The sequence below is a fragment of the Tamandua tetradactyla genome, chromosome 23 (genome assembly GCF_023851605.1).
Source record: "Tamandua tetradactyla isolate mTamTet1 chromosome 23, mTamTet1.pri, whole genome shotgun sequence".
Lineage (NCBI taxonomy): Eukaryota > Metazoa > Chordata > Mammalia > Pilosa > Myrmecophagidae > Tamandua > Tamandua tetradactyla.
In genome coordinates this window covers 42,131,828-42,150,566 of record NC_135349.1, presented here as the reverse complement: position 1 = coordinate 42,150,566, position 18,739 = coordinate 42,131,828, and the positions used below count along the sequence as shown (strand labels likewise).

The following is an 18,739-nucleotide window of genomic DNA, read 5'->3' as shown; positions in this document are numbered from 1 at the left end:
CATTCATCAGTTGATAGACATTTGTATTAATTCTACCTTTTAGCTACTATGAATAATGCTTTTATAAACATTTGTGTACAAGTTTTTGCGTAGATGTATATTTTCTGTTCTCTTTAGGAGTAGAATTGCCAGGTCATATGGTAATTCTGTTTAACTTTTTGAGGAACCACCAAGCTTTTCCAAAGCAGCTGTACCATTTTATGTCATTGACATTTTAATATGTTTTTATTATTGCTTCCTGATAATAAAAGTAATATATATTTCTTATTAAAAGTAATAATGCAGAACCATACAATATTGAAAGTGAAATGCCTTGTCATCCCACCCTTCCGAGAAAATTACTGTTGTCATCTTGCTGAATAGCTTTCAGACTTTTCAGAGTTTATGCATATGTATACAGACTTAAACATATAAATGTGTTTCATTTATTTATACTGAAAATACAAATGTACTAAACAAATCTGCATATGTATGTATACTAGAGTTTATGACTTGATTTCTCACCAACACGCATTTGGATTGTTTCTTTTTTTTCCGTATGGATATATTTCTAAATAATATCATAGTGGATGTATTGGTACCAGAAATTCCCATGTCACTGGGCGGTTGGGAGGCCTGCTTCTGACTGCCAGTAAATCCTCCCCTTCTGTTCCAGAGCACTGTTCATCTTTCCTGTAGGTTTCCTTAGAGGGAGTATGTTGAGGTGTTACATAGAGCACCATACAAAAAGCATCCTAAAAATTGTCCTGAGCTGACCTTGAGCACCTTGGTCTCTAGTCTCTTCCCACCCGAGATTCCCTACTCACTGCAGCTGCTTTCTTTGATCTGTTTATTTCAGACCACCAACCTACCTGCCTTCCCCACCCCAGTCACATTTTCCCCCTATGTTGGGCTTACTTTCTTTCTTTTTTTTTTTGTATGCTGTGTGGTGGGGGTCACATTTCATTCTTTTCCATGAATATTTCATTGTCACAGCACCATTTGTTGAAGTTTTTTTTGAGTGGCCAGGAATTAAACCCAGGTCTCCCATATGGCAGGTGAGAATTTTGCCACTGAACTATACTTGCATCCCTTGTGCTGAGCTTTCAATGCTTGACATTCCCTTGGAGAAATGAACCGTATCCATTTTATCATCTTATGCTAGGATTAGTCTCCCCGTGATCAAATTGTGGTAAATTAAAATTCTGCCTAGTTATTACAGTGTACCTTTGCCTAATTGTTTTGCTTCCATTGGATAAATTTCTAGAACTAGAATTGCTGGGTAAAAGGGACTTTTTAAGTGATGAATCACTGTGAAGGTAGATTTATACCTTCTGATAAGAAACTGATAAGTTATTTTTATTAAAATTAAATCACTACCCCCACTAATTTCTATTAATGTGTTATTGGATTTCCTTCCAGTGGTTTTTTCTTTAAAAAACGTACATGCTTTTAAAAAATAGATAATGTGTGAGAGATCATAGTGGATAGCTCAAAGATCTGAAACTTAGGAGGAGATCAGATGTAGGTGTGCTTTTGGCAAGTTACTTTGACTTCCCTGAGCTAGTTTTCTTATCCATAAAATGGGCATACTGGCACCCACCCCACAGAAGGGTTAAATGGATTTGTGATGATTTATGAAAGTATGTTAGGATAGTCCCTGGCAGATAGTAAATGTTCAGTTATTGGCTGTTATCAGTGCTATTTCTTCTATTAACTGTCTTACCTCAAGCCTAAAGTATTCGGGTGGATAAAATGAAACTTAGAATGTGGAGAGTTTGCTTCAAGTGTATGATCTCTTCCCCCCTCCCCCAACAGATTGCTTTTAACTTTGACAGAGGAAGAATTTTCAAGGGCACCTTATAACATAGAAAATAGCAGCCACAGAAGAGCCATCTTCATGGAACTGGAGCGTGTCAAAGCCCTAGGCGTGAAGCCCCCCCAAAATCTCTGGGAATATAAGGTGAATTCTTTTTTCTAATTGGAAAGAGTTTAGGGAACAACATAGCAATCATCTGCATGTTCACTGCTTTACTTAAGAAGAACAATATCACAGACATGATTGAAGCCCCCAGACAACCTGCCCTCTCCGGAGGTGACCGCGCTCCTGCAGCTGGCCCTGTATTGTTGGATGTGTATCCACTAACAACGTGAGCATTATTTAACAATGTGAGTCTGAATATTCAGACTGTGATTCTGATCCTCCTAGAAAAGCCAACAGAATGTAAGAGGCATAAACTATTACATCCTTGTGCAGGTTGCTTCAGCAAGTTCACGCATGTTTCCTTTTGTACTGCACGATATTGTACAAGTATGTGACAGTTTATGCATTCTCATAACAGACACTGATGTTGTTTCCAGTTTATGCTATTATAAATAGTGCTGCCATTTGAAAACCCTTTTTACTATGTGCATGTATTACTTTAACAACTAAAAAAACTGTAGGTTTGAAATTTTTAAGGGATAGTTGTGGAGTTCCTGAGGCAGAGGTTTTTTGTATCACTGCTATTATTCATTTTTAAATTTAAACAAAACCTTACTTCTCTTTTTCCCTAAATTATTAATTTTGTTAATGCAGCCAGTGGCAAACCTATGGCAGCTTTTCATAGTTGGCAGGACATCTCTGGGTCATGTAGGCAGTGAGGATACTGTTTAAAGTACTTAAAAATAATCTGAATATTCAGACTGTGATTCTGATCCTCCTAGAAAAGCCAACAGAATCACATCATCAGTCTGTTCCTTTAGGTCTTCTCTGCTACTCATCACCTCCCTGAGCGTAGACATTTGAGGATTAACCCAAAGGGTTTGATAAGATTTCTCCAACCCTAGTGTCCCAGTGGAACCTTCCTGAATGCCAGGATTCTCATCAGATGAGCTCCAGACATGGGATGGTGCCCATGGAGCCCTGTCATCATGGATCACCTCACCTGATGATTGTTTTCCTCAGGGGGGAAGCCAAGAGTTGGATTATTTTGGTCCAGCACTAACACCGACACTGACACCAGACCTACAAAAACATGACTTAGTCGTCTCCCTTGCTCTTGTACTTACCATGAGCTGCAGGACGCAAGCAGATTTTATTTCTGAGACCTTCTGTGAATTTCTGTGTTTCTTTAGAGGATGCGTTTTCAACGCAGGCAGTAGCACCCACAATGGGGCAAAAGTTGGTTTTGGGGCGGAATAAAAAAAACAAACTTAGAAATGACAATGATTTGTGGCCCTCTAAAAGTCAACCGTACCTAAAACAAATATGTGGTATATCTGTGATATTAACAATAAGGGGAGAGGGGTGGGGTGATTGAAAAAAAAAGAGTCTTAAAAAGACTCCTGAGAGGGTGATAATGAAAAAAAGGTTGAGACACACTGCTTTAGAATGAAGAACCACTCCCATATATGCCTATAGCTCACTTAAGGTAGAATTACAGATATTTTTAAAAATTAGCTTTTTAAAATGTTTACTATGGAAAATTTCAAACATATACAAAAGCAGGATAATAGTACAAAACTGCCATCGACTGTAATTCAGCAGTAGTAACTCATGGCCACTTTTATTTTGTTAATACCCCGACCTGCTCCCGTAACCCCATAACTTTGAAAATCTGAGACACCATACATTTTCATATATAATTATTTCAATGTGAATCTTCAAATGGAAAAGATTTTTTAAAAAATGAAACATACAGGCACTTCCGGAGAAGATGGCGGCTTAGTAAGACGCGCGGGTCTTAGTTCCTCCTCCAGAAAAGCAACTAAAGAAACAGAAACAATACGAAACAGCTCCCGGAGTCACGACAGAGACCAAAAAGACAGCGTACCCCATTCTGGAACGGCTGAAAGGGCAGGGAGAATCCGCTGCGGTGAGATACCCGAGGGGCGCACGTTTTCCCGGCCGGGGCGGCTGGCGACTGGGGTCCTCTCCACGCACGTGGCTCCCCGGTCTGACTGGGAATGTTGGATAGCGGGGCCCTCCCGTCACACTTGGCGTCTAAGGCCAGCTGGGCAATTTGGACCGGCTCTCCCCCAAGCCACGGCAGCCAGCAACCCCCGCCTCCACGCGCGGTTTCCCGGGCCGACAGACGAACACCACAAGCGCCACCTACTGGGCAGGAAAAGAAAAACAGAGCCCAGAGATTCCACAGAAAAACCTTTCAACCAGCTGGGTCCCACACCCAGGGAAATCTGATCAAATGCCCAGACACCAGCAGAAAATAATGGATGATGCTCGGAAAATTGAAGATATGGCCCAGTCAAAGGAACAAACCAATAGTTCAAATGAGATACAGGAGCTGAGACAACTAATGCTGAATATACGAACAGAAATGGAAAAACTCTTCAAAAACCAAATCAATAAATTGAGGGAGGACATGAAGAAGACATGGGCTGAACAAAAAGAAGAAATAGAAAATCTGAAAAAACAAATCACAGAACTTATGGGAGTGAAGGACAAAGAAGAAAAAATGGAAAAAACAATGGATACCTACAATGGTAGATCTAAAGAGACAGAAGCTACAATTAGTGAACTGGAGGATGGAACATCTGAATTCCAAAAAGAAACAGAAACTATCGGGAAAAGAATGGAAAAACTTGAGCAGGGAATCAGGGAACTGAATGACAATATGAAGCGCACAAATATACGTGTTGTGGGTGTCCCAGAAGGAGAAGAGAAGGGAAAGGGAGGAGAAAGACTAATGGAAGAAATTATCACTGAAAATTTCCCAACTCTTATGAAAGACCTAAATATACAGATCCAAGAAGTGCAGCGCACCCCAAAGAAAATAGACCCAAATAGGCGTTCTCCAAGACATTTACTAGTTAGAATGTCAGAGGTCAAAGAGAAAGAGAGGATCTTGAAAGCAGCAAGAGAAAAACAATCTGTCACATACAAGGGAAACCCAATAAGACTATGTGTAGATTTCTCAGCAGAAACCATGGAAGCTAGAAGACAGTGGGATGATATATTTAAATTACTAAAAGAGAAAAACTGCCAACCAAGACTCCTATATCCAGCAAAATTGTCCTTCAAAAATGAAGGAGAGGGGGGGCCGCGGTGGCTCAGCGGGCAAAGTGCTTGCCTGCTATGCCGGAGGACCTCGGTTCGATTCCCGGCCCCAGCCCATGTAAAAAACAAACAAACAAACAAAATACAATAAAAAACAAGAAAATGTTTAAAGATGTTTCCCTTTCTTCCTCCCTTCCTTCCTTCCATCCTTCCTTCCTTCTCTCTGTCTTTCCTTCCCTTCCTCCCTCAAAAAAAAAAAAAAAAAAAAAAATGAAGGAGAAATTAAAACATTTATAGACAAAAAGTCACTGAGAGAATTTGTGACCAAGAGACCAGCTCTGCAAGAAATACTAAAGGGAGCACTAGAGTCAGATACGAAAAGACAGAAGAGAGAGGTATGGAGTAAAGTGTAGAAAGAAGGAAAATCAGATATGATCTATATAATACAAAAGCCAAAATGGTAGAGGAAAATATTATCCAAACAGTAATAACACTAAAAGTTAATGGACTGAATTTCCCAATCAAAAGACATAGAATGGCAGAATGGATTACGACCCAGCAATACCACTGCTAGGTGTCTACTCGAAGGACTTAAGGGCAAAGACACAGACGGACATTTGCACACCAGTGTTTATAGCAGCATTATCTACAATTGCAAAGAGATGGAAACAGCCAAAATGTCCATCAACAGAAGAGTGGCTAAACAAACTGTGGCGTATACCTACGATGGAATATTATGCAGCTTTAAGACAGACTAAACTTATGAAGCATGTAATAACATGGATGGACCTAGAGAACATTATGCTGAGTGAGTCTAGCCCAAAACTAAAGGACAAATACTGTATGGTCCCACTGATGTGAACCGACATTCGAGAATCAGCTTGGAATATGTCATTGGTAACAGAGACCAGCAGGAGTTAGAAACAGGGTAAGATAATGGGTAATTGGAGCTGAAGGGATACAGACTGTGCAACAGGACTAGATACAAAACTCAAAAATGGACAGCACAATAATACCTAAGTGTAATGTAACTAGGTTGGAACACTGAATGAAGCTGCACCTGAAATATGGTTTTTTGTTTGTTTGTTTGTGTGTTTGTATCTTTTGTTTTTGTTTTTTTCTTTTTCCTTTTTATATATATATATTTTTATTAGTATTATTATTTTAATTCTCTTCTCTATATTAACATTCTATATCTTTTTCTGCTGTTTTGCTAGTTCTTTTCCTAAATCGATGCAAATGTACTAAGAAATGATGATCATACATCTGTGATGATACTAAGAATTACTGAGTGCATGTGTAGAATGGAATGATTTCTAAATGTTGTGTTAATTTCTTTTCTTTTTTTTGATTAATAAAAAAATTTAAAAAAAAATGAAACATACAGTGTCACTGTTGAATCCAAGTTTAATAATTCTGCAGTATTATCAAATACCCTGTTGGTATTCAAATTTTCACATCCCTCTCACCTACTCCACCCCCTTTTTTACAGTTGATGTTTTCTACTAGGGGTCCAACTAAGGTCCACACATCACATTTGGTTACGTCTTTAATTTATTTAAATCTTTTCATTACCCTGCATTTATTTGTTGAAGAAACTGGGTCATTTTGTGCTGTAGAATTATCCCACATTTTGAATTTTGCTGATTGCTTCTCCAGGTGACACCTAACAGGTGCCCCTCTCCCCTGCATATCTTGTAAACTACTAGTTAGATCTAGAGGCTTGCTTTGGTTCAGTTCTGCTTTTTTGTTTTGCTTTTGTCCCTTGCAGATTGTGTTTTCTTCCGTTAAGTGACTCATAATGTCCAGTTGTCTCTTTTAGTGACGGTAGCAGCTGCTGCAATCATTGATTGCTTAGATCTTTAATTTGTTAGGGGTCATAGAGTGTTGACATTGTAATTCTATTATTCCCTCTTATTTGAAATATACCTAGAAAATGGAAAATTTCCCCTCACCAACTATTACCCTGAAGGCAGTTTATACCAGAAAGGCAGGTTAAATGTTTGATGATTGATGCCCTGTTATCCTCCAAAGGTGACTAGTTTCATGTGATGAGATCACTGTTAACTGGGGATTTTAATATTCTTGATGTCTTTCAATACATTTCAGTAACTCTTCTTATTGATGTTCCAATTATCCCACCTTTTGTGAGTAGGATTCTCCTCAAATGATTTTCTGAGTTCACTTTTTTTAACTTTTTTTTAAATCGTGAAATATAATGTATATACAAAAAAGCAATAAATTTCCAAGTACATTTTAACAAGTAGTTACAGAACAGATTTTAAAGTTTGATATGGGTTACAGTTCCACGATTTTTTGTTTTTTCTTCTAGCTGGTCCAAGACACAGGAGACCAACAGAAATATCAATATAATGATTCAGCAGTCACATTCATTTGTTAAATCCCATCTTCTCAGTTATATTCCTCCTTCATGTTAAGTAACATGTATACATAAAAGCAATAAACTTAAAAATACATGACAACAATTATTTGTAGAACATATTTCAGAGTTTGGTATAGGTTACAATGCCACAATTTTAGGTTTTTATTTCTAGCTGCTCTTAGGTACTGGAGGCTAGAAGAAATATCAGTGTAATGATTCAGCACTCATACTCATTTGTTAAACCCTACTTTTTCTGTATAACTCCACCATCACCTTTGATCTTTCTCCCAATCTTTAGGGTTTAAAGAGTGTGATGGCTATCTATTTGGGCTATGGCCATCCTAACTTCTTCATGTTGGAAGGGGCTGTCGATAATATGGGATAAGGGGATGGAACTATTTGATGTTTTAGAAGGGCTGGCCTCTCTACATTTCAGTACTTCTGAGTTCATTTTTCAAGCAACATTTTAACTGATGTATAACATATTTGTTGGTGAGTCCTTCTAACTTGTCCTCGTTAGTCTTTTTTTATTCTGTTGTTTTTTTTTTTAAGGCTAGTCAAGTGAAGCATTGGGAAATCTGTGATCAGTTACTTATAACTTCCACTGCACTCAGACCAGCCCCTCGTTGTCTTTGATAGTTTCCTTTCTCATGTGACAAGATGCTCAGGTTCATCTTGTACTTTTCCTGCCCCAGACCTAGAATCACCCATTTCAGAAGTTGGATATTTTTAGAGTTTTTATTGTAGAAAATTTCAGATATAAACAAAAATAGAGAGACAAATATACTTATTGCTATCCAGCTTCAGTAATTATTAACTCATGATCATTCTTATTTTTTTTACATTGCTCTATCACCTGTACTCCTAGTCCTGAGATTATTTTAAAGCATTTCTTAAATATCATATTATTTTATCTCTAACTACTTTAATCTGAATCTCTAAAGAGGACACATAATTTCAAACGTACAGGACAGTTGCAAAAATAATACAACCTCATTTGGGGAGCTCAACATACCCCTGCCCCTCAGATACACCAAGTTTAACATATAGACACCTTTGCCGTATCCTGTTATTTAGCTACCTGTCTTCTGAACATTCAAAACCAGGCTGCCCACATTGTACTCCTTGAAACATAAAACTTCCATGTACATTTTCTATGAACAGTGACATTCACTTATGTAATAACCCTAAGTGCATTTGTCAAAAAGACTCTTTTTTTAAATATAATGATGATACTGTTTTATGTTCACATTTTAAAAATTTAATGATAATTCATTAATAGCATCACTTAAGTTGTCTTCTTAAAATAGCTTTACTGAGGTAAAATTTATTGACATACAATAAATTACATGTATTCAAATTGTACAATTTGATAAGTTTGACATGTGTACACTCTTGAAACCATCACCACAATCAAGGATGTGGACGTATCCATCACCCCCAAAAGTTACCTCCTGTCCCTTTTCAGCCCACCCCCTTGCTCCTCTGTCTACTAGGTGTGCAGTGGTATCTTACTCTGATTTTAATTTGCATTTCTTCAAGGACGTCTTTCATATACTTATTTGCCATCCTTGTATCTTTGTTGACTTTTCTATTAAAATCTAATGCCCATTTCACTTGATGCTTAATAGCATCACATAAGTTGAATCATTTTTTTCAACATTTTTATTGTGAAATGTAACATATATACAAAACAATAAATTTCAAAGTACGTTTTAGCAATTAGTTAAACAGATTTCAAAGTTTGCTGTGGGTTACAGTTCCATAATTTCAGGTTTTTCCTTCTAGCTACTCCAAGACACTGGATACTAAAAAGAAATATCAGTATAATGATTCAGCACTCATACTCATTTATTAACTCCTAACTTCTCTGTTATAACTCCTCCTTCTCCTTTGATCCTTCTCCCAGTCTTTAGGGATATTTAGGTTATGCCCATTCTAACTTTTTCATGTTGAAAACGTATGTTAACAATATGGGATAGGAGGATGGAACTGGTTGATGTTCTTGGAGAGATTGGCACCTCTGGGTTTCAGGACTTAGCTGGCCTAGGAACCATCCAAAGGTTTGAAGTTTCTGAAAAGTAAACTTAGTGCATGCAATATTTGTAGTATCTCACATAGAGCCCTGGGTGTTCTTCAGGGTTAGCAGTAATGATGTTGGTTGGGGTTTGACAAACCTTGGCAATTAGCAATATCTAGCTGAAGATTTCATATGAGTAGCCTCTGGAAGAGCCTCTCTTCTCTATTTGAACTCTCTTAGCCACTGATACCTTGTTTTCTTGCATTTCCCCCCCATCCCCTTTTTGTCAGGAACGTATTGTCAAGCCCATGTTGCCAGGGAGATTCACATCCCTGGACTGGACATCATGACCCCTGTAGAGGGAAGGGTAATGATTTTACTTGCAGAATTGGGCTTAGAGAGAGAGGCCACATCTGAGGAACAAAAGGGGTTCTCTGGAAGTAACTCTTAGGCATACCTATAGGTAGACTTAGCTTCTCTGCTGCAGAAATAAGTTTCATAAGAGCAAGCTTCAAGATCAGGGGCTTGGCCTACTAACTTTGGAGTTCCTAGTGTTTGAGAGTGTCAGAGGTTTCCCACATGGGAAAAGTTTAATAGTTACGTATTTTTTCTCAAGTCCCTCAAAGGACTTTGCCAGTACTTTTTAATTATCTGCCCAGCATATTCTGCATATATCCGGGTGTTACATTAAGCTATATAGAACTACAAGCCCTTGTTCCAATTCTGGGCTCCATGTGTTTGGTTCTTTAAATGAACTATCCAGACAGGCTGAGTTATATTGTATGCTTCGGAAACTTTATAGATTTTGGAGAAAATAAAGCTCTCTTCCTTTGGTGTCATAGAATAGATGAGGTTCTAAAATACAGACACTATCATTCTTTACCCTGTATTCTGATTTACTTTAGTCCCAATTAGATCGGCTTTGTTCTTATTATCTCTAACGAGAGGCTGATCTCTTTTTTGGTTTCTTTAATAGATGTTGTATGTAGCAATGCTGGTTTTCAGAATTGCAGAACTCCAACTCTGAGTCTTAGGTGTCACACAGGTACCCAAAGTTCCAGGGAAGTACCAGGTTATACACATAAAGCACAACCTCTCAGAATCTAGAAATAACACTTAAAGCTCAAGAAAAACTGTGACTGCTGTAAGAGCTAACAATCTAGGCCCCAATTTTCTTAAAGTATTCTCTAAAAGAGACTATACAATATTTGTTCTGGCTTATTTTGCACAACATAATGTTCTCAGGTTTCATTCACCTCATTGCTCGCCTCACGACTTCATTTCTTTTGTTTGTATAGGTGCACAGTGTTCCATCATATGTTATACCACAGTTTGCCTTTCTGCTTTTCACTCATTGTACCCTTTGACCACCTCCATCCATTGGGCTTCGTGGATAATGTCCAAAATAAACAATCCATGTCTCATGGTTTCCTCACTTAGTTGTAAAATCATCATCATTCTCAATTTTAGACAATTTTCATTGCTCCAAAGAGAAAAATAACAGATAAACACACTCTCACCAAAGAGAAAATCCCAAACTCCCGTTAACTCTTGTCCTTCCCCCATAATTATTAACGGTAATATTGCTGTGCTAGTGGTGATGTCTTCCTGTTCAGTATAGGCCATATCATGCCATAGTAGTTTTCCCCTGTACCCTCTATTATTGGCTCTTCGTAACAAGTTTCAAACCCTTGAAGTGGTTCATGTAAAAACTTATTTATATGTGTAATGTTAGTCAGTGAGATACATAGCTCTATACAACCCTTTTCAATTATGTTCAACTTCAGTATGGCAATATTACTTATAACTCACTAATGAACTACCATCATTTCTATCCATTACCATACATTTAAGTTCATCCTCATTAGGTAATTGTTTACTATCTCTAGCTTCTGAGTATCTCTAGGTCCCCTATATTCTACATTACAAGATTCTGAGTTTACCTTTACCAGGGTCATGTTAGCAAAAGCATGCAGTATCTGTCCTTTTGTATCTGACTTATGTCCTCAAGGTTCATTCATGTTGTCATATGTTTCAGGACCTCATTTTACCTTACTGCTGCATAATATTCTGTCGTATGTATATACCACATTTTGTTTGCCACTCTTCTGTTAATGGGCACTTGGATTGTTTCCATACTTTGGCAATTGTGAGTAATGTTGCTGTGAAGCTTGACATGCAAATCTCTGTTCGTGTCACTGCTTTCAGTTCTGGCTGTATGCCGAGTATTGGTATTGCCAGTTCGGAAGACAACTCGATATTTAGTTTTCTGAGGAGCTGCCAACTGTCTTCCACAGCTGCTGTACCATTATACATTCCTCCAGCAGTGAATAATTGTCCCAATTTATCCACATCCTCTACAAGATTTGTAGTTTGATTTACTAGCAGTCATTCTTATAGGTATGAGATGATGTCTCATTGTAGTTTTGATTTACATTTCCCTTATAGCTAATAAAGATGAACATCCCTTTATGTGTTTTTTAGCCATTTGTATTTGCTCTTCGGAAAAATGTGTATTCATATCTTTTGCCCTTTTGTATAAGTTGAATAATTTTTTAAGATATATGAAAAATATAAATATACAATCATCATAGTAAAATTTGGAAAATTACAAAAGTGGGGAAAATTAAAATAAATTCCCATTATCCTACTCAAGATTCAAACATGGTTAACACTGCATTTTGTTCTATTTTCTTTTAGTCTGTTCATTTTTTTAAAGCATTTTTATTGTTAAATATAACATATATTACAAACAAAAGAAAGAAAAAAGGATTGTCAAAGTTACTTCAACATGCAGTTACAGAAAAGATTTTAGAGTTTGTTATGAATTACCATTATACTATTTCAGATATTTTCTTCTAGCTGCTCCAAAACACTGGAGGCTAGAAGAAATATTTTTTTCTTTTTTGTGAAAAATAACATATATACATGAAAGCAATACATTTCCAAGTATAGCACAATAATTAGTTGCAAAACACATTTCAGAGTTGGGTATGTGTTCCAGTTCCACAATTTTAGATTTTTATTTTTAGCTGCTCTAAGATACTGGAGAGTAAAAGAAATATGAATATAATGATTCAACTCTTATACTTATTTGTTAAACCCAACCTCCTCTGTATAACTCCACCATCACCTTTTGATCTTTCTTCCACTCTTTAGGAGTATTTGGGCTGTGCTTATTCTAGCGTTTTCATATTGGAAGGGGCTCTCGATAGACTGTTCATTTTTTAAACAGGTCTTTTGTTTATTTATTCATTCAACAAATACGTACTGAATCTCCATTGTATGCTACTTGCTTCTCTGTGTACAGGGGTCCCAGCACTGAATAAGCCCCTGTGTCCATGGTACTGACACGTACAGAGGTAAACTGCGCAATCTTTGAATCCTTCCTACTGCTAACATTTTATTATGAGCATTATCAAAAGCTCCTCACATAGATTTTTCACTGGCTGTATGAATTTCATATTAAATATTTACAGAATTATCTACTGTAATTTACTTAAGTTACTTAGGTCACTTGTTTTTCCTTCTTTCTTACTTTATTATACACGTATCTTGTATATAAGGCTCTCTGTATAGGCTGTAATCTGAATTTCAAATTTTTTAAAGTGGTATCCACTAATAGTCTGGCTTAAACATTTTTGAGACTTTGGTACATTTTGCAAAATTTCTTTCCAAAAGGGTTGTGTTATAGTAGCAGTGCTTAGGAGTATTTTTGAGCAATGGATAGAGACTGTATCTTTATATAATAAAACCCAAGAAATTGATTGCTGGGCCTCTTTTGGCGTTCATTCATTTGTTATTTGTCCAGAAAGGCTGATGGCAGAGGGCTTGTGACAGTGGAAAGAATGTGTGTGGGGAGGTACCAGCCAGGTTGTCATGTGTCTGTGCATCTCCCTCATGATCTGCAGGCTGTGAATCCAGGCAGGTCCTTGTTCCTGCTATACGCCCTCAAGAGCTCCCCCAGACTCGGGCTCCTGTACCTGTACCTGTTTGACTACACGGATACCTTCCTACCCTTCATCCATACCATCTGCCCTCTGCAAGAAGATGACTCTGGGGAGGATATTATCGCCAAGCTTCTGGTAGGTCTGCAGAATCAATCTGCCATCCCTCAGTGCTGAATGGTCAAGGTGATAGCTGGAGCCTGTCATGGAAGAGCAAACAGCTAACCGTAGTTTGAATTTTGCAGAGAGAGCCCCCTTTCAAAAGAAGATAAAGTAGCCCTTCTGTACTCCCAGAAGCCTATTTTATTTCATTCATTGTATTGCAGAGGGTCCATTCATTGTATTTGAAATATTAAAACCACAGCATTGCTTTTACTACAGAAGAAGATAGCATAGGTCTGGACTGCCCTGGAAGGTTAGATTTATGGATTTATTCTGGTTTGGTCATCTCTCTCTTTGGAGGGCCCCCAAAAGATGTTTATTTGTCCTACCACATGGCAGGATTATTGTGTGTCCTATTGGCTTCAGAATAATAAGCCATGATTTAGATTGCTGCTGGCAGTTGTCCTATCAGCAGACCACCAAGGCCTTCGCAGGAATAGTTTCCAGTCTTTGACCCCTTTTTCTTCAGTTTGACCCATTTAACCCTTTAGAATTGTTGGTGGATCCCATTCCCCCAGGGTGGTTTCACTCTGTCTAGTTAGTCCTATTTGAGGATAATGTCCTTTGTGTTATCTCTTGAGGATGATCCTTCTGATCTATTTATATCAAAAAGTAGGAATCATCATATATAATTCAAACCCATAAATACTGAAAAAGAATTCCCCAATCTCTAAAGACCCTTTTTAAACACTATAATCAGGTGCTCACTTAACTGACTTCAGCCTTGAATACAGTTGAAACCCTCCCAGGTAGCACGGTTGTAAAGCATTCCTCTAATTACTCAGTTCCCACTTGTGGCCTGCCCTTGTGAGACTGGGTTCACAGAGAGCCCCTGACCTTTCCATTCTAACAAGCCCCAACAGGCTCTGCCATTCATCATGCTAACTTCTTTCTTGAAACATCCAGTTTCTGCTCCATCGCATAATCTTCCTGAGTTCCAGCAAAGTATGTCATTAGACTTCTGGATTCCTATGCATTATTTAATTATCCCCTAATACCTGCAACAGAAACTTTCTTTCTCTTCCAAAAATTGCTTTTTAAAGGTGTTTGTGTGTGTGTATGTTGGTGTGTGCATGTGCATATTTTAATTTTTCCATGACTTACCATTCTACCACAGCTTAAATGCTGAATTTAGAAAATAGTTTGTTACCCATGAAGTAATAAAGAAATAATCTAGTTAATTTAAATTCATTTCAACTCCATTATTCATGATTTATGCTTTGACTTTTATTTCTGAGCTTCCACAATTTTGTTAATAAGCATCTCAGTTTAACCTTCTGGGTGACATAGATCTTTGATCTTAAAAGTAAATATTTGATTAAAATTAAATTAGAGGTTACCAGAGAGAGAGGAAGGGGAGTTTTGCTTGGATGTATAAAGTGTTTGTAAATAAAAATTATCAATAAAAAAAGTCCTATAAATATTTAATTACAAGAAGAGATGATAGATGGAAACTTCATTTTGGATTATTGCATATATATGTGTGTGTATTTCATAGCATGTAAAATTCACTGAGATAACTACAATATTCTGCATGAAAATCACTAATGATTTTTTTGTGTCTGCATTATTTTTAAAGGATCTTAGAGAGCCCACATGGAAGCAGTGGAGAGAATTCCTTGTCAAGTATTCCTTCCTTCCGTACCAGCTGATTGCTGAATTTGCTTGGGACTGGCTAGAGGTCCACTACTGGACGTCACGGTTTCTCATTGTCAATGCCATGCTACTCTCAGTTCTGGAATTATTCTCCTTTTGGAGGGTCTGGTCAAGAAGTGAAATGAAGTAAGTGTGTGTTTATATACGAAGGGTAGCGCAGTAGGGACTGGGAGAAACACCAAGTGGAAGAAAAGTCTTCTTTGAACTGCTTCTCACACTTGAAAAAAAAAAATCCTCATCTATCAAGACTGTCCCCAAGCTCTGGTTTGAGGAACACATCTTAAAGCGCATGGTGTAGGATTACCTGGTATTTGGTGGAGGGTTTTTATGATGCTCATTTTAAAAGTGTTTCTCTCTATATTGTCTCACCACATACTTATGTGACCAATAATTCCTAGGGGTCATGGTAAAGGATTTTAATATTTGAATAAAAACAACTGAGAAGAAGAGTGTTCTTTGTGGAAAATGAAGGCATGGTAAAGCATAAAGAGGTGTAAATTCTGTAGATATGTGTTCTAATCCAGTTTTTCCACCAACTGGGACAGTAATAATTTATCTGGACTCATGCATAAAATGAGAGTTGGGCTAGATAATCTCTGAGTTAGGACTCTTTGGGTTGCAAGTGACAGAAACATAACCTAAATTGGCTTAACTGAAAAGGGAGTGCCCAGCCAAGGCTTCAAGCATGGCTGCATCCAGAGGCTCAAATGCTATTATCAAGACTGATTCTCTCTCCTCACAGCTCTTTTCTCTCCTGTGTTGTACAGCCTCAGGAAGCTATCTTCATATGGGGGCTGTTCTAGTTTGCTAACTGCCAGAATGCAATATACCAGATATGGAATGGCTTTTCAAAAGGGGAATTTAATAAGTTGCTCGTTTACAGTTCTAAGGCTGAGAAAATGTCCCAATTAAAACAAGTCTATAGAAATGTCTAATCAAAGGCATCCAGGGAAAGATAACTTGGTTCAAGAAGGCCGATGAAGTTCAGGGTTTCTCTTTCAAGTGAGAAGGCACATGGCGAACACAGTCAGGGCTTCTCTCTCGGCTGGACAGGCACATGGCGAATACGGTGTCATCTGCTAGCTTGGTCTCCTGGCTTCCTGTTTCATGAAGCTCCCCGGGAGGCCTTTTCCTTCTTCATCTCCAAAGGTCGCTGGCTGGTGGACTCTCTGCTTCATGGTGCTGCAGCATTCTCTGCTCTCTCCGAGTCTCTCATTCTCCAAAATGTTTCCTCTTTTATAGGACTTCAGAAACTAATCAAGACCCACTCAAATGGGTGGAGACATGTCGTCACCTAATCCAGTTTAACAACCATTCTTAACTAAATCACATCAACCAGGGAGATGATCTCATTACAGTTTCAAACATACAGTATTGAATAGAGATTATTCTACCTTTAAGAAATGGGATTTATATCAAAACATGGCTTTTCTTAGGGGGCATATATCCTTTCAAACCAGCACAGGGGCCTTTGGCCACTCCAAGCTTCTGTAGGAGCAGCTTGGCAACACCAGTGGAAAGAGAACACTTCTTGCCCCACAGCAGTTGGGAAAGTCTCAGGCGTCACACTCCTTTGCTCTGATTTGGGTCGCATGCACCCAAACCGGTCCCACCAGCTAGGGGCATGAGGACTCCTTGGCCAGGCTCAAATCAGGTGCTTACCCCACAACCAGGGGCTGATTCCAGCTCCTCACAAACCATATGGAAAAGAATGGGGAGGGACTTGTGGAAACTAAGGAGCTGTTTCCAGAAGTAAAGGCCTGGCTGCTGGGCAGACAGGAGCGACACATCCACCACACCAGCATCCTTTTAGCTTGAAAAGAATCCTATGATTTGCAGGGTTCTTGGCCTGGTCGATGAGACGCTGCCTTATAAATAGCTTTGAGGACTTGACCAGAATCTCCCTCATTTATTTCAATTAAGCAGACTCATTTATTCGTGTACAGTAAATTGGGCCCCGACCATGAATTGACCCTTCCGGGCAATGGCATGTTCTTGGTAAGGAAGACAATTCAGCCTTCTCCCTCCAGGCCTCAGCCTAGCAGAGAATGTATACTTGCTGATGCATAATGACAAGGCCTCTCCCCGTCTCAGGGGGGTGGGGATCAGGAAATAGCTCCCCCCACGGAGCAGCCTCTAGGCTGCATCCTTTGAGTTGAAGATGGGTTTGTCTCAGGGGCTGGGAACAGGAAGACAAGGCTGTCGCAGCACTGGCAGCCAGACTCCACGGGCTGCTGGGAAAGGGCCAGGGCCTGAGCACTTGGGTGTCATCACTGGAAACGCCACCACGATTCTGCCTCTGAAATGCTTCTCTTTTTTTCAGGACTGTGCCTCAGAGGATGTGGAGCCATTTTTGGAAAGTCTCAACGCAGGGACTCTTTGTGGCCATGTTCTGGCCCCTTATTCCTCAGTTTGTTTGCAATTGTTTATTTTATTGGGCCCTGTACTTTAACCCAATTATTAATATTGATCTCGTGGTCAAAGAAGTCCGGCGACTGGAAACCCAAGTATTCTGACTGGTATGTCCAGGCTCTGAGGACCCCTCCCAGCCTTCCTGATGCCGGTGCTTTGATGCCTGAAAGGCAGACAGGAAGGAGGGAAGTTCCTATTTTTTACTGCTAGTAAACAAGGTGCTGCTTTGTGTGTAAAGGCTATAACGCAGCCCTCTTTCCCTCTGCCTGTGGCATCTGGGTAGCAGAGACCAACACCCAGAGCACAGAAGACTCTGGCTGGCTGGCTGACCCAGTAGCAGCACTTCCCACCAAGCTGCCTTCTTCACAGACTCATGAGGCTCAGTCCACACCGGCTGGCAAGGACCCTCAGAAACCACAGAGGATGCAGTGGGGTTGACATCAGAAAGCCACATTGTCAGCGGTCCTTCTTGCCTTATGTCAGCCACTGACAAAGACTTCCTGGGTGAGTGGGATCCCTAGAAAGAGAGCCTGAGGCCAGGCTGGTCAGGGCTAGGCTGTACTGCAGGTCAAGTTTAGGGAAACAGGGGCAAGGTTTTGTCATAGGCATTGACAGCTAGTTGCACATAAAAAAATACAGAGGAGAAGCCAAAATTTGATGATTCTATCTTAATCAAAGACTCATTAGAAGGTCCAGCATGAAACCTCAGTTTGAAATTAGAATGGTGATTCCAATCATTGAAGTTTGGTTCCCTTTCTCTGAGTGGAAGATTGAGTAGCATGTCAAGCAGTTAGTGGAGGATAATTCACACTGGGCTGAGCTGCCTCCAGGCTACCTTAAAATCATTCTTGTTTTTATTTTTAAGAATTTAATCTGTAAAATAAATTCCAGGATAGCCTTTGTTTAAGGTAACATTTTGTAAATGAACCTCGCTCTGTATACTTTTCTTTGTCTTGTTCTGATGTATATTTACCAAGTGCTGAAATTGTAAATATGGAATGAGATCAAATATGGCCTTTGATTTCCCTCCTGTATGAAAGCAACAGGTGTGAAATGTGATCTGTCTGAAGACTTGACCCCACAGCTCTAAGCTTGCATCCAAAGTATGTGTGTTTTTTTTTTAGTGATTCCATAAACGATTCATTAACCCTTTGTATCTCTGAGTGAAGATGTCACCCAAC

At 39.0% G+C, this 18,739-nt stretch overlaps 1 protein-coding gene across 2 annotated transcripts in view; it reads left to right on the top strand.

Moving 5' to 3' along the window:
* BFAR (bifunctional apoptosis regulator) overlaps window positions 1-18,485 on the top strand; it is a 34,280-nt gene extending 15,795 nt beyond the window's left edge. For both annotated transcript variants that reach the window (XM_077141734.1, XM_077141736.1), the window contains exons 5-8: window positions 1,798-1,942; window positions 13,293-13,466; window positions 15,070-15,272; window positions 17,470-18,485. In XM_077141734.1, coding sequence (XP_076997849.1) covers window positions 1,798-1,942; window positions 13,293-13,466; window positions 15,070-15,272; window positions 17,470-17,662 — 715 coding nt within the window. In that variant the 3' untranslated portion in view covers window positions 17,663-18,485. The remainder of the gene's footprint in view (window positions 1-1,797; window positions 1,943-13,292; window positions 13,467-15,069; window positions 15,273-17,469) is intronic.
* Window positions 18,486-18,739: the final 254 nt, after the last annotated feature.